This window comes from Etheostoma spectabile, chromosome 20 (genome assembly GCF_008692095.1).
Source record: "Etheostoma spectabile isolate EspeVRDwgs_2016 chromosome 20, UIUC_Espe_1.0, whole genome shotgun sequence".
Classification (NCBI taxonomy): Eukaryota; Metazoa; Chordata; class Actinopteri; order Perciformes; family Percidae; genus Etheostoma; species Etheostoma spectabile.
In genome coordinates, this window is record NC_045752.1 from 11,644,346 (window position 1) to 11,666,517 (window position 22,172).

A 22,172-nucleotide genomic window follows, 5' to 3' on the forward strand; every position below is an offset into this window, starting at 1 on the left:
TGGGGTGCCCAAACTTTCGAGCCCCACTGTACTCTCTAGAAATCCAAGAGTGATATATCTGAGCACACCCTGAGGAAAAGGATAAGCCTGCAGAAATGAAGTCAACTGCAGGCTTTAAAGTCTCTTGTTTTTGTAACAGTGAAAAATCTGTTACAATATTATAAGCTTAAATTTGTTTCAATAATCCGCACTATGGTAGTCAATTGTAAGATGTGAATCATCCTCTGTAACCAAAAGCACGCTTATTTCCATGTGCGTTTGCTTTCCCATTTAAACAAGATCGAGATAAAAATCTGGTGGCTGTCAAAGTCAATGTGAAGAACCTGACTCTTAAACTGACCCAACAAGACGTTCCCTCCTCATCAAATCTTCCCTTTCATCATCTGATGAGCTTAATCCAGGCCGTTGGAGAAACCAAAGGAACAAGTTATAGTCTCAAGGAAGCGTGTCACTAAACTCTCATCACAGGACAGCAACGGTCATTTGCCTGTCCCACCGAGGGCCTGATGAACCATATTGTGCTTAGTGAACAAAGGCAGTCTTGATTAGGGCCCTAGCATCTTCTGTGGATCCACTGTTCTCATCCTGCTGGAATGCTGACTAAAAACATTTGTGGTCAGCCATGTTTCAATTGCCTTTTACCCATTAGGTTTTGAGGTTGGAAAGAGAGATGAACAGAGAAGTACAGCGAGAGGATATCAGACAGCGAGGAAGAAAGAGCAGGGGCCGGCTGCTGAGAATATTTGGATTCCTAACAACACCGCAGAGCAAAACACACATTTAGGTATAGGAGAGGGACAGACAGAAGCTGGATTTCTGGTTATGTAATACAGTGAACTGTTTCTTGATATCAGGTTCTTAGTCAGGATGCAGTGCCAAGAAAAAGAAACTACTGTTACTAGCTCCTTAATGAAGACCAGGCAGTATTCGCATTACACATGGCAAGGCCACGCGAGGATTGTCTTAGTACAGCAGGGGCAAGTAAATATTATGGTGCAAGATCAGGCACCTCTAAACGTTTCAAAATGCATAAACACACACACAACTAACTCCAGCTGATGTTCTTGGAATTTAGGGATTGACTGCTCGCCCTCGGGATGAAAGGCATTTTATGCAGCTGAAGGCTTTAATCTTCATACATTTTACAAGTCCTGTATCATCTTCAAGGAAACAACATGAACCTGAACTCGAAGATTTTACAGATTGTATCCTACAATTCACACATAGTTGTACAATTTGGTTCTGTATTAGGTTGTTAATACAAACCACCCTGATTGATTTTTTTGCATCCTGGGGAGATAATGAGCTGAGGGGACAGAGACACGATACGAATATGTCAGAATATCAATGTACAACAAGGTTGCTACACTTTGTTTAGGTCTGCAACAAATGATTATTTTTATTGCCAATTTGTACTTAATTTTCCTAATTATAGCTCTATCTATAACATGTAATGAAACTGTGAAAATGGCCATCACATTTGCCCAGTTTCCAAGCTCAAATTGTGTTTTGTCTGTCCACAAGTCCAAAACTAAAAGCTATTCATTTTACTATAATATAAGACAGAGAAAAGCATCACTTACTTAGATCTGAGAATTTTATGTATATATATATTATTTTCTTACAATTGTCTGATCAATAAATTAATTGTTTTAGTTCTAAATTTGTTTTCAAACACTTAAGCTGCTGCATTGTTCTTTCCTTACTGTCTTGTCTCTCAGTTCAGAAACATTCCCTGACATTAAATATGAACAATGCAAAGATGAGTCTAAAATGCATACAGAGTTCCCACCACCACAGGCTGTCTCCGGGAACTAAAAAACAGATAGTAAGATGATAATTCTCAGTCAGATAAATGTTTGTTTTGGAGAGCGTTGCCTTGTTTAGATGTTGGTGGTTCCAGACACTGCTCCAGCCTTTAGAGACCAAAATAGCTCCCATCTGTTCAAATGGTACAGGGAAGAGTTTTCAGCAGACCAAAGCGTGTTCTTTATAGTGGAAAAACTGCAGCTCACCATAAAGGTTGTTTATAGGGGATTTGCAATCCCACCCCCACCTCCCCTCCGTGCACACACACACTTAGCATTTACAGTAGCCAGTTCTGAATGCAATTTGTCATGAGGTGTCTGGCAAGTCTCTCTGACCAATATGGTTGTACTGCTATTTTGCCCAAAACCCATTAATCATAATTTTGCCCTGAAGCAGAATGCGAACAAAATGTAAATAAAAAGGAAAACATTAGCTAGTTGAAAGCAGACACACGGGAGACAGTCAGACAGCTTCCATCTTGACTGCTGCGGACTAAGAATTTCTCTTGACGCTGTCACTGTCAACAAAAACAATGCTTCACTAAATGTGAGTTAATTTATGAATACACCCTAAAAGAAAAAATAAATAAATTCCACTCACTACGTGGATTCGTGGTTGCCTGGACAGGTCATGTAGGGCACGTAGGCTGCTATGGACTGGATCTGCTTCATGAACTCATCTCCAACCCTGGCATTGTCCTGGAACAGTGACATTCAGCAGTTAAAACATGACGCCAAAGATTTTTCTTTCAGACAACAATGTTTTATTTTTCTTCATTCATTGATATTCAGACAAATTAGTTTTAAGTACTAAGTCCATTTTTCAGACAGCTTCAGGAACCAAACAAACCTCGGTGAAACCAGAGGCATTTTCTTTTTAGATATGCTCACACTGGCAACACAGCTTTTCAAAACACATGTGGTTCATGGCTGTGCACTGATGGCTTTTACCTGTCACAAACATCAATGACCTTTCAGACAAAATTCCCTTTCTCTGCTTTTCTATTTATAATATCAGTGAAGCCACAGGATGTACGTGCACATTCCAGCTGAAGAAAACATCTTGGATGAATTATGGTTATTAATTTTTTTTGCAGTAGTCTGCTGATTGCATTTAGAATTTTGCCATATTCCAAAATAAAGGCATGAATGATACAGGACCTTATTTCAGGAAAAATTATATAAACTTTCAAAACAAGGTTATGCTAAATATCACAGATGACAGTTGGGAGGTTTTTAGATGAGCAAATATGTTATTGAGACTTAAGATTCAGGTTTTGAATGGCCCTTATTTTATTCAAGAAATACTTGGGCGACATGACCATGACTCTCATCTTTCACCACAGGCTTAAAGTATTTCACAGTGATGCTAATCATAAGCTGTGTGTCTCAACCACAGCTGGAGCCTTCATATGCACTGATAATAAATAGCGGTGAGTCTTGGGACTAGGGGCAGTGGAGAAAGGTAAAGTGGCCTATCTCATCTGTCATTGTGGAATAACTGTAATATCAGAGTGGCTATAAGAATATATGCTATTGATGAAAGATATTAGCTGTCAGTGTCTGGGCACAAGTGGAATCAGAGTTCATGATATTGAAATAACAGAAGAGTAATATACCTCATGCATATCGTAGGCAAAGTCCCCTGTAAAACAAAAACATCTACAGATTAGAATAAATCTTTAGGTGTTTTGTTTACTTATTTAATAGAGGTAATTAACTTAAAGGAATATGCTTAATTGTTTTCTTGCAGAAAGTTAGATAAGAAGATCAATTCCACCACTATGTCTACATGTTAAATATGACGCTACAGCAGGTAGTTTGATTAGTTTAGCATAAAGACTGGAAACAGGGGGACCCAGCTAGCTTGGCTCTGTATGAAGGTAAATTAATCCATACAAAAACTGAAGTATGCAAGCAAGAATTTGTGTTTCTGCAGGAGTTACATGCTGGAACTTATCATTTATAAGTGTGCCTTAGAGATACCCTGGAAACCTAGAGTTCTCTGAGACAAGTTGCCTGAGACAACACCTGATAAAACCTAATGCCTCTTCATGGCTTTCCCACTGCAAATTGTAATATTTTAATCAGTGTGGAGCTTACCTACGTGCAGGATGACATCATACATGCCAAGTTGTGTCTCCTTTTGCAGTCGAGCCAGAGACTGAGGGTTCTCATTGCCCATGTCACCATACACTGCAAACCTGGGACTGAAGCTAGTGCTGTCATTCAGAACAGTGAAGGAGAACATGTCGCTCCAGCCCTCATCACTCCCACAGTGGTAGACTGAAATTACACAGGAGAAGAAAAGCTCTTAAAAATTAGTTATGAGTGAAAGTCAGTAATATTAAAGCTCCACCCACCGTAAGTTGCAGTAGGTTTGAGGTCTGTAAGAGTGACTCTGTGGATGTACATCTTCCTCATCTCCTCTCCTGAGTCCACAAAGAGAGCAGCGTCACCTTTGGCGCTCATGTCAAAGAGCCGACCCCCAAGAAGGCCGTACTCCACCTTGCTCTCTGTCTTATTGAAGGTGGTCCAGGTCACCACCATAGAACCTGGAACTCCTGTAAAGAAAGACTCAATTATTGGACTTGTGATGTAGATTGATTTGACAGAACAACTGGATTCACTTACTGGTGCATTTATTAAAGCCAAGAGATGCTTATAAAAAGGCTGACCTTGCACAAGAGTAGTGCTTTTGATCTTGCCGCTGGCGAGATATAACCATCAGAAAGCTGAGATAAGCCACTGACCACTGGCCAGGTACTCATTTCATAAAGACACCAACATCAACTGCATTTAATGACTACCATGTTTTACCTTCACGGGTAATGAACGAAAGAACATTTATGCGGCGCAGACTGTGTGAATTATGGGTAACTTCAGTTATATGCATGGCACCTTTGACCTAAATGACTTACAAAGACTGCACGTGGAGTTTTTCCGAGCAACGGGGAACTTCAGACATGTTGTGCATTAAATATTTTGTCAAACATTTTGTCAAGACCTTAGTCATTAATGTTTCTATATTGTGAAAAGTGAAATTTCCATGTTTTTACTTTATTATAAAGCAGTTCAAGGTGCTATATAAATACTGTGAAAGTTACAAAATGCTCAAATCTATAGAGAAATGAACACAGCCCATATTCAGGAACTTTGCCTTTAAATGAGCCATTAGTACTTCCGCACAGTTGTAATGTCGCAACTATATGTTGACCAATCAGAGCAGACTTCGCTTATTCATGGGAGGGCCTTAAAGAGACAGGCCCTTGAAATAGAGGGTTTTAGACAAAGGGTGAATACAGCCATATTCAGGCAGAGTATGACAAAAAAATATTTTTGAGCATTAAAGCAAGTAAAAGTATTTTTGTAGAAACACAAAATACAAATGTAAACCTGAAAATGAGTATAATATAGGACCTTTAAATTAGTTGCATTACATGAAACACCGTTGTTTTTTTTTTAAATATCAAGTTCACTAAAAGTGAATCTGAACTTCAGTTAACTTTTTGCAGAACAGTAACAAAACTTTCAGCGGCCCAGATGTACTAGGGCTTTCAGTCATTTTATTATTGAGTGATTTGTACAAAACATCTGTAAATCTGCAATCCATATGACCTGGATACTGGTTTGTATTACTAAGCAGAAAACTGTATCTTTAAATGAAAACACATGAGGCTGATGGAAACACTTCAAATGCTTACCTGGATAAGAAAGGTGCACTTGCTCTGGCTGGGTCCAAATGGGAGGAACACCAAGCACCAACAGGGGTGCGAGGCTTAACAAGGCACAGGCAGCATGAACAGGAACCATTTTAACACAGGACTGCAGGAACAGCAACCTGGTTAAAGTAGTAACACACACCCAGAAAATAAAACAATCTTGTCGCTGTAGTCACATGATGTTAAAAGCTTTCGTGACAAACATCACATGACTGAGCCTATCAATATAAAACCAAGTAAACCAATGGGTCTGTTTTGAATTATACACAGCATAGCCTCAATAGATCCTACCTGACCTCAGTGGTAATTTACACAAAAATCAGTGGCAGCGACATATGCACATACACGCACAGATACCGTGTTTAGGGTATCTGATGAGGACCTTTGTCGGCATCAGTCAACCTAAATGATGAAAATGCAGAACCAAAACAGCAGAGTCAGCAAGAAAAGCGCGGAAAGAGATGGTGTCAATAAAAACAGCTGATGTTTTTCATTGTGCAATTGAGGAAATCAAAGTGAGCTCAAGTACAGCAGAGATTAGCCCACAAGCCAAGGCTTGCCTCGGATCAATAAAGTGGTAAACAGCTGATGTGTCTCACTGATTGGAGTAAGGGCACTGTCATGGTCATGGCTCATAAAAGCAAAAGCAAGATGCATTTAAGCCAAAACACGACATGCTGATGTCATTTATTAGTTATGGTAACTATGGTAACTGACTCTCCAGTTGAATGTGTCTTTCAGTGGGATCAGCTGACTGACTTAAGACCACCAATCTAGACCACAGCTTTAATAAAAAGTTTAGTTCTTGAAATGTGCACCATTGACGTCTCAATGGTCGCTAGATGGTGCGCACTGCACAGACTAAATTCTGAATAGGATGCTTTATTCTCTGATACTGGGCAGTTGATATCGGATGTTAGCTGGTTGGCAGTCGCAACAGAATCAAAGGGAAGGTTTGACTTTATTATCCCTGCTTAGGAATGGGAAACAAGGTGAGTTACACCATTTAGGATACGTTATTTATTGTGTTGTAACGAAATGATATCCCGTGGAGGTTATAGACTATTTATGGACCACTGATTGTAACGTTTTTTTTGTCTATTAGTGACAGCCTATTTGGCTAGCGTTTGTTGTTAGCTGGCGAATTCTTACTGTTATTCATTGTAGCGTTACGCTAGCGTTAAGTTACGTTTAACGTTACGCACAATACAAAGCTTTTTTATGTTGTCTACTAACAACAGGTAGGCACCAGTTTAAATATACTGAATAAGGCTCTCAAAAAGCTCAACTTGACCCGAATACATTTTAAATTGGTAACCAAAAACACTCACAACGCAACTTAGCTGTTTAGTCAGGGATCAGTTCCTGTTTACGTCATTGCGAAGAAGATCAGACAATGCCCGCGTGGATTGTGGGAAATTGTGTTTTGCCTTTAGTGCCTTTAAGAAGATGAAAACGTTATTCCTTTTTTAAACAAATGAAAGACATAACAAAATACAATATGAATGTTGTGAATCATAGATTTAGTGACATAATTCATATTGTGATTATCTTATTGTTTTGACCTGACCACAATATCTGGCTGCGTGCGCTTGTATGTATTATTTCTAACGATTTATTACAACTAATTAAAAGGGGATTCTCTTTCTCTAGGTCTAATGGACTCCAACAGTGAAGACGGAGCGCACCAAAATCTTGAACATGCCTTACAACAAGATGCAGCCCAGTACGGTGTAACCTATCTTCATGGGAGAAAAACAAAAGAGGTGAGCTGGTTCACACATTATGATACACAAATGTATCTCTGTGTACTGGACCTCTTTTGCTTCTTAACTGTGTTATTTATCACTATGCAAAATTTGTTGTTACATCTAGGTGGAGTACAATAAAAATGAGAAGTTCAACAGAAAGAGGTAGGTCATTGCATATTTTGGTTACATTACAGGAAGTGCACAAGGTGATTTGGTTTACAACAGAATGTTTGAACACTTTACACTGCACAGGTATCCAGTAAGTCGCTCTGGCAACAACGCGGGAAGAGTGAAGCGGGTAGTGTCATGTAAGAGGAAGACCCATCATCTGACAGTGACTCGGAGAAAGCAGCTCGCGACTGGGAAGACTTATGATGCTGCAAACAAGGAGAATGAGATGAACTGCATGCAGGATATGCACCAGGAAATATTTGACATGGACCCTTGGGAGTTCCCACTAAATGTCACTAATAACCGCGAGACTGGTAATACTGGTTCGGAACAAGCCGGCTACTGTACACTCACTGAGGTCAGAAATACTATGACAACTCAGATATATTTCTTTTTTGAGGTTTTTATGATTTTTGTTATGAATTACTGTGTTACTAATATGCAGAAAAAACAATCTGAACCTAACAATGTTTTTCAGCTCGCAAGGGATCATAGCACAATGACTGACGTGCTCTATGGAAGACATCTGAGACTGAAAGTATCTTTAACGTTATGGCAGAGAAATGTTGGAGAGCTGTTGACATACTTTGTGAGGTACGTAGTTTGTAGTTGGGTTAAAAAATGTGATGCACAGAGTGTTTGCTAGAATTTCACAAGTATTTTAATGTTACCGTCTTTGTGCAGAATCCAAGATATTGGTGTGTTTGTTGATTTTCTCCCACTGATAAGCAAAAGGTGAGTGACTCGAAATTGGTCTGAGCTACACTGCCTACAAGTGGATTAAATGTTGCTTTAACCTAATTGTCTCTGCAGCATTGAGGAGGATCCCCACAGGGTCACCATTGGCTATTGTGTTGACCTCTTTCCTTTAGTTAAGAAAGTCCTCACCAATCCATATGAAGAGTGAGTATTCCTTCTGCAATAAAGTGTTTCCTTTTTGCAGTGCAATTGAATTACAGAATTGAAGGTATCATGTACATAGGGGAACAGACAGTATGTGGAAGGACAATTACAAAAATACTATTAAATTAAGATTGCCTTCTATTCTCACAGGTATCTTATAGTTGGTTTAAAGTGGATAAGTTCAGTTTTGAAAAACTGGTGGGAGGACCTAAGAACAAGTGGCTGTAGTGGATCAACTACATGTAAACTTCCGAAGGATAGGTAAGTGTTGTTTTATGAGTTGTTGGATACTTCAGACAGAAATACTGTTTATATTCGAATAAAATTGTGTTGTCAAAGATGAAAAAAAACATTGGGACAAAGTAAAAAAAATAACATGTAAATCCAGAGAGGCCACTTAATAATAGCCAGAATTTGCCACTATTTTCAATATTTTGCCCAATGTGTTATTAGACTGCACAGCCATTGTGGTAGAGCATTAATTTATCTTCATTTTAGAAATTTCCAGGCATTTAATCAGCAGTTATTGGAGTTATGGTATCAGAACCCTTCACTGAAATCTGTTTCAGGAACTGCTGGAGACATGGCTAAGGTCAGTGCTGCATATATGAATAAATCATTACCACTGTCATCATTGGTTTTACATTTTATAATACAAAAAAAGTCATCGTCTTGTATCATCATCTTTTTCCCCTAGGTCATTGACTCCTTCCTGTCTCAACTTACCTGACGGCATCAAAGAAACCGATAACAGATCTTTCTCTGGTAGCAGTTGACTCCGTAGATTAGAGCGACTGTTGTTTCCACGGAGAAGTGCCTTTAGCGTGTAGCTGTCCCTAGGGGATATCTTCATGTATTTATTGCCTGGCAGATGAAGTTGAACAGTTCAAATATTGAGAATGTGCAATATAAACTTAATAATTTGGCAAATTTGACTTGATGGTCTTTTCATTGAACAAGTAGGATGTTGTGGTCATGGAACATCAACAAGGAGTTTTATCATTGTGCAGTTTCAGTTAGGTCACAGAAACATGGATGAATGTAAGAATGTTGTTTCATTGCTATGTTGCGTATGCCTGTTCTCTTGGATTGCACCATTCATGATGAATAAAGATACTGTATTCAGTTATAAAGTGTCCGGTTTGAAATTTATATTTGTAATAACCAAAACAAAGGGTGGAATCCACTTCTTCTTTGGGAGAAGACAGCACCTCCATGTTTCCGCTTTATTAATGGAAATACAAAACAAACATTTCTCTGGAATTGTACATGCTACTTTAACTTAACACTGTTCTTTACCTCAAGTTAAAGTACGGTTAGAAAAATAAACTATCAGATCACCAGCAATACATTTCAGTTGAACCCCTACAATCCAGTCTCATCTGGACTTCAGCCTCATTTCGTCTTGAAGTGATTTTAGAGATATGGGTTTACATAGCTCATATCTCTCCATTTACATGTGGCATTATCTTACTTGACACAGATAAGTGGAGGGTTGGTGTCTGTCATTATGATGTGAACCTGAGGCTGAAGTCCACCTGTGACTGGGCAGGAGAAGCTGTGTGAAAGGACCTGCAATTCAGTGAACTGTCAGCAGTCAACGGTCCTGTTTGCATTCTAGTGCTTTTCATTCAGTAAGTGTTAACTAATACAGTAGAAGCCTGGGAAAAGAGTTGAAGGTAAGAAGTTCTTCAGTACAGTGTTGCTGTATGTTTTTATTAATTTTACTGAATTCAATAAGAAGCTTACAGTACTGTATCCTAACTAAACACTGTTGGTCTGACGACAAAGGAAAGTGAAGGATGAAGTGTGTGAGATGCTGGCTGCAAGCTGTAGCCCTGCTGCTGCGAACTGTAGCTGGAATTGACATGGAGCATCTACAAGCTGAGAACCTGAATCTCCTTCCTCCAGATGAACACAACTTGGTCCTGAACCGTGGAATGACAGGTATTTATTTGTGTAACTTTCACTCTAAGTTTGACTTTTCTTTTTGCTGTTTGATGTCAATAATAATGTACTTTGTTTGCAGTTGTTGGGGATTTGAAATGGCCAAAACTTGCAGAATCTTCAAAACTGCCGCTGATGATAGTTTTACAGTATGTTGCTACAGTGTGTACTTTGTGTTAAACAGTCAACACTGGGCGCCCGGATAGCCCAGTTGGAGGAGCAGATGCCCATGTGTGGGGGTTTGCTCCTTGGCGCAGCAGGCCCGTGTTTGGCTCTGACCCGCGGCCCTTTGCTGCATGTCGTTCCCCCTCTCTTTCCCCTTCCATGTCTTCAGCTGTCCTATCAAAATAAAGGCTGAAAATACCCCAAAAAATAATCTTTAAAAGAAAACAGTCAACACTGATTGCTCTTAAATGTAGAATTACCTTTATCTCAGATTATCAGTGTGCGTTCTCCCGTGGGTGTGGGTCAAATTCCAGCCTGCAGACACAAATTGCTTAGTGACTCATTAATGATGAGTGTTTTGTCCCGTGAGGTGATTTGTGTGTCTTTGTAAGATAGTTTATCAGACAAACAGTTGTAATAGTTTCGCAATTGATCAAAGCTGAACATGTTTACCTCCCGGGAGATATTGAGAAATAGTGTTGGTGTGCTGTTGCCATCAATATAATGACTAATTCCTAGCCTTGCTGTTTAACACAGTGTAGCTTTTGACTCTACGACTGAGAGTGCTAAAGTTAGATATCTTCAGATTGTACACAGAGTGGTTGCAAATAAATCCCTTTGCAATAAACCAAATAAGCATATTTTCCAAGTGTCAACTATTAATGAGAAAAAGGTAGTTTCAATGGAAAATATCTGTAAATATGTTTATATGTCTCCATAATGAGACATGTAATACTTGTCAGAAGATTATTTGTTTTTAAAAGCCCTCATTGTACTCCTTTTCCCGATTCAATGTGATTGTCAACACCACTGATGCATCACATCGATAGAAATCTATTCTAAGGACAAGACTGATGTGTTATTCTTATATGTTAATTTGCCCAACAGTGCTGCCCAGAGACTGCCATGAAATGCTGATGACCTCTTCAGGCCAGGCCAGAGACGGGGTGTACCTGATCCAACCAGGTGACAACCCTATTGTGGCCTACTGTGCCATGCAAGAGGGAGGCTGGACTGTGGTGCAGCATATCACCGTCAATAGCAGCCTGAATTTTGATCGTACCTGGGCTGAGTACAAGCATGGCTTTGGGGCTGTAACTGGTGATCACTGGCTCGGAAACGAATACCTTCATCAGCTCACACAAGGCCCTGGGCGCTATAAACTGGGAGTAAAACTAGTAGACCAAGATGCCCTCACCAAGACAGGGGAGTATGATCCATTCCTGGTGGAGGATGAATCGTCGGCATACAGGCTGAGGCTGGGGTTGTTCCAGGGGACTGCTGTAGACGCTCTGACCCTGGACACAGAAAACTACCTGCATGACAACCAGAGATTCACCACTAAAGACAGAGACAATGACAACTACTTCCAAAATTGTGCAAAGCTGGAGTTTCAGGGGGTGCCGGGAGGAGGTTGGTGGTACGACGCCTGTGCTGGTGCCAACCTCAATCGCAGGAATGTCATCTACTGGCAGAAGGACTGCAACAAGGAGCGACTGTGCAAGTATGCATGGATGATGGTGAAACCTTCAGACTCAGTTAAACTTATTCAAAGTGGAGACTGCAAAAAAGATGAACTATAAGGACATAGGATTTGTGATACTGTGTGACAATGGGTTGGGCAACTATTGAGGAGCAAGAGTTTTTTTTTTTAGGTTTTCTTTGCAAGAAACACTACAGAACGCAACGTCACTCATTTTCTCCTAAGAGACATTAAACTGGACATTCAATTCACCACATTTTATTCAGAAATGCATGGACATGATCACAAAATACTGAAAAGAACAAAAAAATGAATCACAAACTTGGAACATAGTATAAAAATGCAGTACGGTTTTAGTTCTAGCTTTGTTTCCATCGATCACTATGTCAATACATGAAGCAAAGCATCTCATCATTCCCCAAATTGCAAGTGCAGATTTTTGGTTTATCACAGTTATGAACAAGGGTTTCATGGGTTTCATGACATTATAGCTTATGACACATGTAAAATATCTTTTTTTTCATGTCATCTCCCATCCAATGCTTACACAAAGGAACATTTTACAAACAGCATTTTATTTGCCACAGTACATTACAAGTTTGCCAGAAATACAATGAAGATATGACATATTTATTTTGCTACAGTAATTCAAAGAAAACAGTTCTGTATTTTAATGCAAAAAGAAAAAAGAAAATATCCTGAGGATGAAGACTAATAAACCGTGTATAATAAACAATGTGTATTCTTAATTCCTCCACAATGTTCCTATTGTAAACACTGACATTGTTTAGCAAGTTTGTCATGTAATGTAATGTTTGAGCCTTTTAGTTCAAAAGGGTTTGTAGGATAGACCAGTAGGGTTCCGTTTGGAGTTATTTATTTTTTGTCTTTTAATTTATGGAATCATTACTCCTTAATGTCCGCTGAGATTTTGAAGAACAGAAAATGCATAATGTGTAATGTGAAAACAACAAAGATGAATGAATGAATATTCACTTATCTGATAAATTTCATTGGCACGTGTGAAAAGGCTTTGATTATCATCAAGTTACAATCTTGACTTAGAAAGCAGATTCTGACATCAGGACGACACTTATTAGCCCTTTAAAATAAAATCGCAATTTCAAGTGTGCATTATCAATACAAGCACAATACCTATAGAATAAAACTGCATGTGTCATGACATTTTGTGTAAGAGCATTAACTTGGGGGAGGATACTGGCAATTTCTAATGCTTTTACACAAACATACAGTGTAAATTATTAAGATAGAGCAAGTTTATTATGCTCCGGATATCAAACTGTGAATCCAATTGAGTACAAATACAGTGTAATATACCATAATCTGTGTGTTAATCGGTGGCATGTCAGCATCAATTTTGAGTGAAACTACTGGCATCTTTTATATTTTAGAATCTATTTACAGTCTCATTGATTATGTTAGGACAATTTTATAACGTCTTCCATTTCCAAAGTTTGAGCAATAATTAATATACACTATAGCAGAACTACTGATTAAGGAGCAACATCATAAAATTGTACCACCTTCTCAATAAAATGTTCTTTACTTTTGATATTGTGTTGAATTCAAGTTCATAAAGCCAAGATTATCAATACAAACATATAATTTACAGCCATCATTATACACCATCTTAAAAAAAATAAAAGTTTATGTAAGTTTGGAGTTGACCACAGGGTTTTGTCCATACCAGTATAGTTTCTCCTCAATCCTTTTTTTCTTCCACTGGCAAAGTAAGAGCATACGGAAGGTCTTTTGGAAAGTCTTGTTACAAAGGGCATAGCACATGGGATTGATGGTGCTGTTAACGTAGCACAGCCAGTAGCCCAGATGCCAGAGTGAGAGGGGGATGCAGTCTGAGCAGAAGGTGGAAATAAGCACCATGATGTTATAAGGCGTCCATGTTAGGATGAAGGCCAGCAAGATGGCACTGAGAGTCTGAGCTGCCTTCCTCTCCTTGATCAGGACCATCCTCTTCCTCTTGGTGATCTGGTTCTTCAGCGTAGTGTCAATGGCCTTCGACGTGGAGGAGGTGGATGGGATGCTCATGGATTCAGCCGAGGAAAACATTGACGAAGCCATTTTGGTGTCTCCATTTTTGCTATGGTGCTCCACGTGAGTGTCTTTGGTCACGGGCTTGAACTTGTAGGATACACACTTGCTGCTCTTCTGAGAGTTGCTTTTAGGTGGTGTCTGGAAGAAGCTATTCTCTTCATAGCTGCTGCTGAGCTGCTCGCTCTCACTGCCCACTCCACTCTTGATGGTCTCACAAGCCTGGTTCCTAAAGGAGGGCTGGAAGCCCCCTGGAGACACAGGCCTGTCCTCATCCTCGGATGAGGCATAACTATTGAAGGTGGTCAGCTGACCAGCTTTGGACCATTCATCATTGGTGGTGGCTGCTGATTTGGCCACATTGCTTCTGCTGGAGGAAGACCAAGAGGCTTGATTCCTGTCATGCGAAACCGACCTTAATTTACAGCTGAAACAGGATCTGATAATGGTCTTCTGAGGCTTGGGGACCTCAGCGTCTGTGGGATAGTTAATCCCCTGCAGCTCTGCCAGATCTTTGGTCCTCTTCTCTGTCTCCTTGTAGATTCGACAGTATAGGATTGTCATGACTGATACAGGAATATAAAAGGCAGCAATCGCTGTCCCAAAGGTTATCACAGGCTCAGAGAAAAACTGGATCTGGCATTGCCTCTCAGGAACAGTCCTTTTTCCTACAAAGTATTGCCAGCAGAGAATAGGTGGGGCCCAAAGAATAAGTGACACCAGCCATGCCAAACCTATCATGATCCCAGCACGTTTTGGAGTCCGCTTCGCCCTGTAGGTCAGAGGTCTAGTGATGGAAAAATATCTGTCAAAACTAATCACCAACAGGTTCATCACTGAGGCATTACTGGCTACATAGTCAACCGCCAACCACAGGTCACAGGCGAGGTTACCTAAGGCCCAGTAGCCCATCAGTATATACGAGGTATACAGATTCATTGAGAAAACACCTATGATAAGGTCAGCGGCTGCCAAACTCAGCAAGTAGTAATTATTCACTGTCTTTAGCTGACTATTGACCTTAAAGGAGAGCATCACCAGAACATTCCCCACAATGGTGATGAGGCTGACTATGGCCGACACAGTCGCGATGGTGATCACCTCCCAAAGACTGTGAGGAACCAGATGAATTTCCATTGAGCTGGTATTTACAGTAGAGTTCAGTACACTCTCTCCTTCCATGATCCTTTGTGTTTATTAACATCCATCCATTAAAAGAGCATTTGGATTTGTCATTTTCAGGAAGATCTTCTGGTAAGAAAGGAAAGAAACAGTTATTTCTTTCATGCCTACAAAAAAAAGTTCCATTCATAGCCACTAGATTGCATTAATTCAGCATGTTGAGCATCACTTATTAACACTTGACTTGACACTCAGGAAGAAAATATACATGCTTAATTGTTTTGCTCTTTAAAACTAAATGTCACTAAGACAAATTTGGGTTTGTCATAGATCCTCAATATTGGATAGCATTCACTTTAGTATGTCATATATACCTATGGCATTGAAGGCATTTTTTTCTCCATTTTTGTCATTTGAATCAACTGGAAACAGGATAGTAAGCTATTGTACTTCACCCAGCTAACACAATTAGATAAAGCTCATGTGAGTATACCCATATGGAGTGTTTTAGGGGGAACATCTGTGGCACAATTTAAAAAAAAATCCAGGTCATTATATAACTGTATTCCTTGCTCTAAATTTGTGCTGTTATATTTATAGTGCATTGACTCAATTCATAGTTCTCTAAAATGACCATTAGACAATGAAAACATCATAGATGATTCTGGTTTGTAAATTAATTAAAATCCTCCAACAAACAAATGATGACAGTGATTTTGATCATGTTTGATATTGTCCTGTGTATGTAGCATGTACAAACGTTTTGTGATATTCCTTTATAACATTAGTGCAGAATAAATGCATCAGTAATAAATACATAAGTCAATCCATCAATTGCAAATGTCACGTGTAACACAGCATTATTTAAAATGGATCCGCTTTCGTTATTTAATCTGTTTGGAGATAGTTTTAGCGTACTTGCCCGTTTATTCACTAGACCAACTCATCACTGCATAAAATCATTAGGAGGCAGAGCCTGTCCCAGCATGCACCGAGCAAAAAATTGGGAATACCCCCAAAAATCTTTGGCTAAGTTTGAGACAAAGAAGCGTAGTCACATTTACAGTTATGGGCAACTTTTAGTTCAGGTGACCTGCATGTTTTGAATATAATGTTAGTGTATACAATGACAGATGCAGTCTGTGCCCAACTTTGAGGTTAGTAAAAAATACAGATGTGCCCACATTTGAAATTCACTGGAAGCTAATTTGTCAGCCACGCATCAAATTTCTATTTCGGTACTTTTAAAAGTAAGAGCACTAAAACAACCAAATAAGCAAACATTTTCTTTGAAGAGAGCCAGTGTAATTCCTATGTCCTGCAATATAGAATACTCCCTTCTCCGCAGCACTTTAGTCTTTAGAAATAGAAGCATTTTCAGTTAGCTGAGGTGCCTGAAACCACGCTTGAACAAATTATTAGGTATCTTTCTGTCTCCGAAGCCAACCACAGAAGCATGCACATACAACTACATTAAGTCTCTCTCAACAAGGTTTGGACTTGCTAGTCACCCACTAGTCAACACATAATGTTTAAGCACTGTTCTTAGGGATAATTAAGTCACATCCTCATTGCTCATTGCAATTGCACAGTTTCTAAAGTGTCAGATATTATTGAGGAGGTAGAGCCCTCACACCTTACTACACACCCTGCACCAGCAGAGAGCAGCAAACACCCTCCACATGTGGAAACACAGCACACATGGTCCCCTCACTCTCGCACAGGGCTGGATGCATCATGTCCTAGGGGCTAACCATGCCAAACTGGACCTGTGTGTTCCAATCAAGCCCAGGGGAAAGTGCTACGGCTTAATGCCTTTTCTTTCCTGACCTACAAATGCATGACAGTCCCATGTGGTGTTGGTCGTCCCTTGAGGGATTTTAACAAATGCGTTGAAGCAGCATTAAATCCCCAGGGTTTGAATACATTTGTATATGCGCATGATTATATTCTGCTGGAAAAACACAGAGTTATATCCATTCAGTGTTTGAGCGTGAGGCTAGTGTCTCTGTGTCATGCTGTTTCACGGTGAAAATGATAATTTCTCACTCCCTCACTCCTCTCTCAGGAAATACTTCAGCCAACTGGGCATTGGTATTTTCAGCCGTGCCATTTGCTCTGCTTAAAATAAGAGAATTTCAGTGCCATGTTACAGCCTAGCATCTGCGCCCTGTGCATGACCTTCAAAGACCTTGTCAGCTCCAGAATCATTACCTACTATTGAAAATGGCAGGTAACAGCAGTGGCATATTACCATCAGGAAGGCAGAGACTGTTTGAGGTTCTCAGTTGGGGCAACAGTGAAGTTTGAGAAAATTCACCTCCACAGAATCCTTCATGTGGTTTGTGGCAATTGAACTTTTGGGCCGTCAGCCAGAGATGGCAAATTAGTGTGTGTGTGCTGGCATCATGGATGTGTTATACATGTAGGCAGAGAAACAGCAGTCCGCTGAAGAGAAAAAAGGATGAACATTTTTACGGTAATTTTATTTTGTCCGAGCACAAACTGCTGGATTTGTCAACACACGTTCATAGTAAAATGGTACTCTGATTTCTAAAAAAGGTTTTTTCCTTTTTTCTATTCTGGAGGAGAATGAGGTGAGAGCCTTTAGCTGTAACATTGTTAGTGTTGCCTTGGTCGAATGGTCCACCACTTTGCGCTTTAGTGAAATATCTCAACAACTGGATGGCTTGCCATAAAGTTTGGTACAGATATTCATGCACCCTCAGAATAATAATGTAGGTGTTCCTCTGTCTGGCGCCATTATCAGGTCAATTTTTTACTTGTCAAATACTTCAGTTTATGACCAGATACTATGGTAACACGGCTATGGACAACTTGTCTGGTTGTTTTCTTTTTAGCAGGGGAAAATATTTAAGGGTTGCCAGACAATCTTTATTGTGGTTATTATATTAGCTAGCAGCACACTAACACACTCCAACCACACACTAAATTATGATGGAGAACATGGTAAACATTACTCCCAATTAGCCCTGCACAATTAATCGTTATAAAATTGCAATTTCAATTCACCTTGTTCATGATTTAATTTTTAAATAACTTTAATTTAAGTTCTTTAAAAAAAAAACTCTACTTCTTTCTTGTGTTAGTTTTAAACATGTACATAATAGGTTTTAAAGCACTCCCAAGCGCTGCAATGGTCTCTCTTCTCTTCATTGAAGCATCAATGTTTACAGGCTTGTGGGTGATGCTCAATGTGCTATAGGTGCCAAAACAATCTGTTTAGTACGGCCAATTTGTTTAGTTTTGTTTAGTTTATGTGTGCAATAAACATTACGCTATGTGAGAAAAAAAATGTGGCAGCAAATTGTGATATTCCTTTTAATCAAAAAAATCATGATTCGTATTTTTCCCTGAATTGTGCAGGCCTACTACCAATAAACATTAGAACCTCAGCAGTAGGCTATTGTTGTGAACAAGTTACCATACTGACGTGAGCATGTAGCTTAAACATCAATAACAGCCTCTCAGAGTTGATCTTCTTATTTACAGTGTAATTCCTAATTTATAGCATTCTGTGACTAATTTTAAAATGTGGGGACGCAAGCCAGTGTAGTAGTCATTGAACCAAAATAGCCTTCACCAGCTGGTTTGAAAACAGTTTATTTTCCTTTTTCAGAACAAAAAGTGTATCTCGGCTGAACCATAATAGATTAGGCTTTGTTTGATGCCACACACACACACACACACACACACACACACACACACACACACACACACACAGAATGTCTGTGGTGTAGACTTGTTCTACCTCTTGACCTCAACAGGTAGAGCAAGTCAAGCTTGCTAATAGCTTCTAAATCGAAGCAGGAAGCGTCTTAATGGTACACTCAGAATAAACTTGGAGTGTGGGGTAAACATGGACTCTGCATCACTATAAATAGTGAATATTGTTTGTTGTGGCCACTTTTTATGGATGCAGTTTGGTATCAAACATGACGCACAACTGAAAAGAGCTTTGTGTCGCTGTCTGGTTAGAAAAAAGGGTTTGAAAAACAAAGACAAGGCTGCTGAATTTCTGGTAGCATCCCGCCTGTATTTTGACTTGGTTTTACAGTGTATAAATAATATTATACCCAGGGTTCATCACTATGCATCAGTGCCAAATAGTGGTGCAAAGATGTGCTCTTTCTCTTGCCAAGAAAAAGAAAATGTTCCCATTACATATAAATCCTAAGAGTATTTGACTGCCTTCTGAAAATATTGTGTTAGCTCTGTATACATAAGTAATTGTCATTGATCCGGTGATTAACAGTGCCCAGTTTGTGACAGAGGACAGGCTAGGTGGCACAAATCTCTCCTGAGCCTCCATACTGAGCAAAGGCGGACATGTTGAAGGGTGGCTTCCTGCTGGTCCTCTGGCACCTGGCCATCAGTGCTCCTATGCTGTGGCTCCATACACTGGCCCCCACCTGGGCTCCCAGTCATACATAACCTTTTTCTACACTCTTCTTTGGTTGTAGAAACACAATAACAATAATGTGTGTGTGTGTGTGTGTGTGTGGGTGTATGTGTGTTGTTTGTAAAAGAAAGGTAAACCAGATGAAAAAGAAAAAGAGAGGCAAGTCAAAGCAAAGGAGGCAAAGGATGCTGTGTGTGTCTGCGTGGTGAGTATGTATGATATGCAAATTAGCCCAGAGCTTTTTGGCACAATAGTCCATGCATCCTGTAGTCAGCCCACTGACCCATGATTAAGATTCCCGCATATGTGTCGTCATGGATAAGAACATAAAAAGTGCTCGAATCATCTTGTTTATCAGGCATTGGAGGAGAAAGAAAGAACTTGAGAAATGTTCACATGTAAGGTCTGGCTCCAAAACAAGCAACCTGAAATATTTATCAATGTGTCAACGTTGGTGGCAAACAAAAGTAACCATCCATAGTTGGTAATGCAGAGTATACTTTTCTGATTTTTTTTCTTTTTCGTTCTTAAACGTTTTCTCCCCTGTGAGTCTAAAAATAGTTTCAAAATAGTGCAAACTTATTCTCCGATTAGAAATTATGAAATACTATTACATATTATGATCTGCTTTTGAACATCCCGGTGGGTTTGGCAGCTGTTGAAGGGAATAAAACAGTAACATTTTATGACTTCTTTTTTTATGAACAACAACATTTCAATAATGAGTGCCTCTCGTTGTTTGGGGTTGTCAGATGTTTGTGTCCAACTTGTAACACACCCAGTTTTCTCTCTGCTGATGTCACATTTGTCGGCAAGAACAAAGGTACAGATTGATTAAACTCTAGGCACTTAAGCTCAGTTGAGGGTAGCTTAATGAGGTTGCTCAAAAACACATAGGAATGCTAACTCAGTTTGTTAATATATGTAAAATCTAGCTCCCTGGCATTCTATGTATGAAATTAAATAAAAATGATTCCGTAGTACATCCATGCTATAAAGTCATTGACAGTTTCAGAAAAAAATGTGATTTAAGGTATAATTATAGTGTTCTACAATCTAGTCACATTTTTTCTAACCCACCAAACCATTGCTGTTTTAGGTTTAGACTACTTCCAGAGACTGCTTTAAGAGAACCACAACCTTTCTTCATTTGTTGCAGCACCTCACAAGATCTGTGGGGACTGGATGGACTCGTTAAAATCACGCTTCACTGCTTATCCCTTGCCTGTTTTGTCATTTCCACTCAATAAAGAGACGAGGCAAAGGAAGTAAGATCCTTGTGCTTTAGCTTTTAAAAAACATATTGATTGTTTTACATTTTAGAACTATCCAGTTGAAATGAGGATATCATTTTGAAATTTCCAATATTTCAATGACATCTCTAAAAGGAGATAGGAGGAGAGACAGGGGAAGAAATATGATTGTGCCATAAAATTAGGTGCACTACTAACAGACTGAGAGAACATTTGAAACAGAGGTATGTGAAAGTTTGATTAGCGCATATAATAAATAGATATGTCAGGCCAGATATTTGGTGCCTTACAGCCTATTGAAATATCTATGGCACTTTTCTGTACTCCAAGTCATCCAGTAGAAAAGACGCACACATATCTTTCTGGCAGTACATTCTCTGTTGCGTTCATCACGGTAAAAGGCTACATTAAAAATACATGTCAAGACCTCTCAGACATGCACTTGTGCACACATGATGCTGTTTCCCCTCAAATCCAGGTCACGCCTTTGTGCATTAATCAAAAAGTGCATACTCAATCACTCATGATTCTATGGAGACTCTGAAACAAGTCACTCATGTAAACGGAAAGGGAAAAAAGATGAACATACTCACAGTTGACTTTTATCAGATTTCACAGTCGTCTGTTTAAGAGTGCATGTCTCGTGTTGAGAGCAGAATTCATGGTTAATCCTTTTGTTTTGCCTGGGAAGCCTTCAGGTCAATTGTGCGCTAAGGAACAGGATCACAACACAGTTGGAGAGAGGATTGAGGTGGATGGGAAAATCCAGCTGACTTGACCCTCACATGCCAGAGGGGTCCAAAAGGTAAAAAGTGTGAGCGCAGAGGTAGAGGAGAAAGCGGACGAAGAGTAAGAAGAGGGTGGACACCAGTAAGCTTCGGTCATCCCTGTTCAGTAGGCTGCAGAGTACAGCATCACATTCCCCCCGGCCATCTAACACAGCCACCGTGCATTCAGATGAGAAAAGTATCCTCAAGTTGCAGGGCATCTATCCTCAGTCATTCATAAATTAGTAGAATCTGCTCAGGAGCCAAAGAAAGAGGAAAGGAGAGAACTTTTCCTCTCAGTGTGAGCTGAGCTGGATGAACTACTTCTCAGCCAATTTAAAGCAGAACGTCACTCAGAGGCTGCCTGACGCCTGAGCCAAGTCACTGCTTCTGCCACACTGCTGCTGCTGCTGCTGCTCCTGCTGCTGTATCTACTCTGGCCCACAGACACCGATGTAGCTGACGTGAGCTAGCAGTGAGGAGAAATTCCCATAGGGCTGAATGGTTCATCATGTTTCGGGACAGTGAGCATGCCACTCAGATCACAGAGAGAGAGAGAGAGAGAGTGTGTGTGTGTGTGTGTGTGT

General features: G+C 39.8%; 4 protein-coding genes across 8 annotated transcripts in view; 2 read left to right on the forward strand and 2 right to left on the reverse strand.

Annotated features, from left to right (window-relative positions):
- The window catches only part of acp7 (acid phosphatase 7, tartrate resistant (putative)), a 14,044-nt gene extending 7,121 nt beyond the window's left edge, over positions 1 to 6,923 (reverse strand). The window contains exons 1-6 of one of the 3 annotated variants that reach the window (XM_032500198.1): positions 6,862 to 6,923; positions 5,513 to 5,649; positions 4,172 to 4,372; positions 3,912 to 4,094; positions 3,428 to 3,453; positions 2,410 to 2,507 (exon numbers count right to left, since the gene is read on the reverse strand). In XM_032500198.1, coding sequence (XP_032356089.1) covers positions 2,410 to 2,507; positions 3,428 to 3,453; positions 3,912 to 4,094; positions 4,172 to 4,372; positions 5,513 to 5,621 — 617 coding nt within the window. In that variant the 5' untranslated portion in view covers positions 5,622 to 5,649; positions 6,862 to 6,923. Of the gene's footprint in view, positions 1 to 2,409; positions 2,508 to 3,427; positions 3,454 to 3,911; positions 4,095 to 4,171; positions 4,373 to 5,512; positions 5,650 to 5,821; positions 5,841 to 6,861 lie in introns of those variants that run through there. The other 2 variants (XM_032500200.1, XM_032500199.1) reach the window with 2 other exon arrangements.
- The window catches only part of LOC116670000 (KATNB1-like protein 1), a 35,718-nt gene extending 26,234 nt beyond the window's left edge, over positions 1 to 9,484 (forward strand). Inside the window, exons 1-10 of one of the 2 annotated variants that reach the window (XM_032500201.1) lie at positions 6,212 to 6,522; positions 7,184 to 7,296; positions 7,406 to 7,443; positions 7,534 to 7,810; positions 7,931 to 8,046; positions 8,137 to 8,187; positions 8,266 to 8,355; positions 8,506 to 8,616; positions 8,854 to 8,947; positions 9,053 to 9,484. In XM_032500201.1, coding sequence (XP_032356092.1) covers positions 6,444 to 6,522; positions 7,184 to 7,296; positions 7,406 to 7,443; positions 7,534 to 7,810; positions 7,931 to 8,046; positions 8,137 to 8,187; positions 8,266 to 8,355; positions 8,506 to 8,616; positions 8,854 to 8,947; positions 9,053 to 9,085 — 1,002 coding nt within the window. In that variant the 5' untranslated portion in view covers positions 6,212 to 6,443 and the 3' untranslated portion in view covers positions 9,086 to 9,484. Of the gene's footprint in view, positions 1 to 6,211; positions 6,523 to 7,183; positions 7,297 to 7,405; positions 7,444 to 7,533; positions 7,811 to 7,930; positions 8,047 to 8,136; positions 8,188 to 8,265; positions 8,356 to 8,505; positions 8,617 to 8,853; positions 8,948 to 9,052 lie in introns of those variants that run through there. The other variant, XM_032500203.1, reaches the window with a different exon arrangement.
- A 662-nt stretch (positions 9,485 to 10,146) lies between these two features.
- zgc:194887 (fibrinogen-like protein 1-like protein) lies at positions 10,147 to 13,131 on the forward strand. The gene is made up of 2 exons (XM_032500204.1): positions 10,147 to 10,302; positions 11,356 to 13,131. The coding sequence occupies exons 1-2, from the start codon at positions 10,158 to 10,160 to the stop codon at positions 12,048 to 12,050; spliced, it is 840 nt and encodes a 279-aa protein (XP_032356095.1). The 5' UTR covers positions 10,147 to 10,157; the 3' UTR covers positions 12,051 to 13,131.
- Positions 12,193 to 22,130, reverse strand: chrm5a (cholinergic receptor, muscarinic 5a). Of its 2 annotated transcripts, none has more exons than XM_032500197.1 (2): positions 21,412 to 22,130; positions 12,193 to 15,268 (listed from the first exon to the last, which is right to left on the reverse strand). In XM_032500197.1, exon 2 carries the CDS (start codon positions 15,200 to 15,202, stop codon positions 13,619 to 13,621), a length of 1,584 nt encoding a protein of 527 aa, XP_032356088.1. In that variant the 5' UTR covers positions 15,203 to 15,268; positions 21,412 to 22,130; the 3' UTR covers positions 12,193 to 13,618. The 2 variants fall into 2 exon arrangements, with proteins under 2 accessions (XP_032356088.1, XP_032356087.1); XM_032500196.1 differs by having other exon boundaries at positions 12,193 to 15,271.
- Between the last annotated feature and the right edge of the window lie 42 nt (positions 22,131 to 22,172).

What these genes read in the sequence shown, in the direction of transcription:
- zgc:194887 (XM_032500204.1), top strand. Translation starts at nt 10,158, where the DNA reads ATGAAGTGTGTGAGATGCTGGCTGCAAGCTGTAGCCCTGCTGCTGCGA. An exon ending in CCTGAACCGTGGAATGACAG is followed by an intron (nt 10,303 to 11,355) that starts GTATTTATTTGT and finishes TTTGCCCAACAG; the next exon opens with TGCTGCCCAGAGACTGCCAT.
- chrm5a (XM_032500197.1), bottom strand. Translation starts at nt 15,202, where the DNA reads ATGGAAGGAGAGAGTGTACTGAACTCTACTGTAAATACCAGCTCAATG.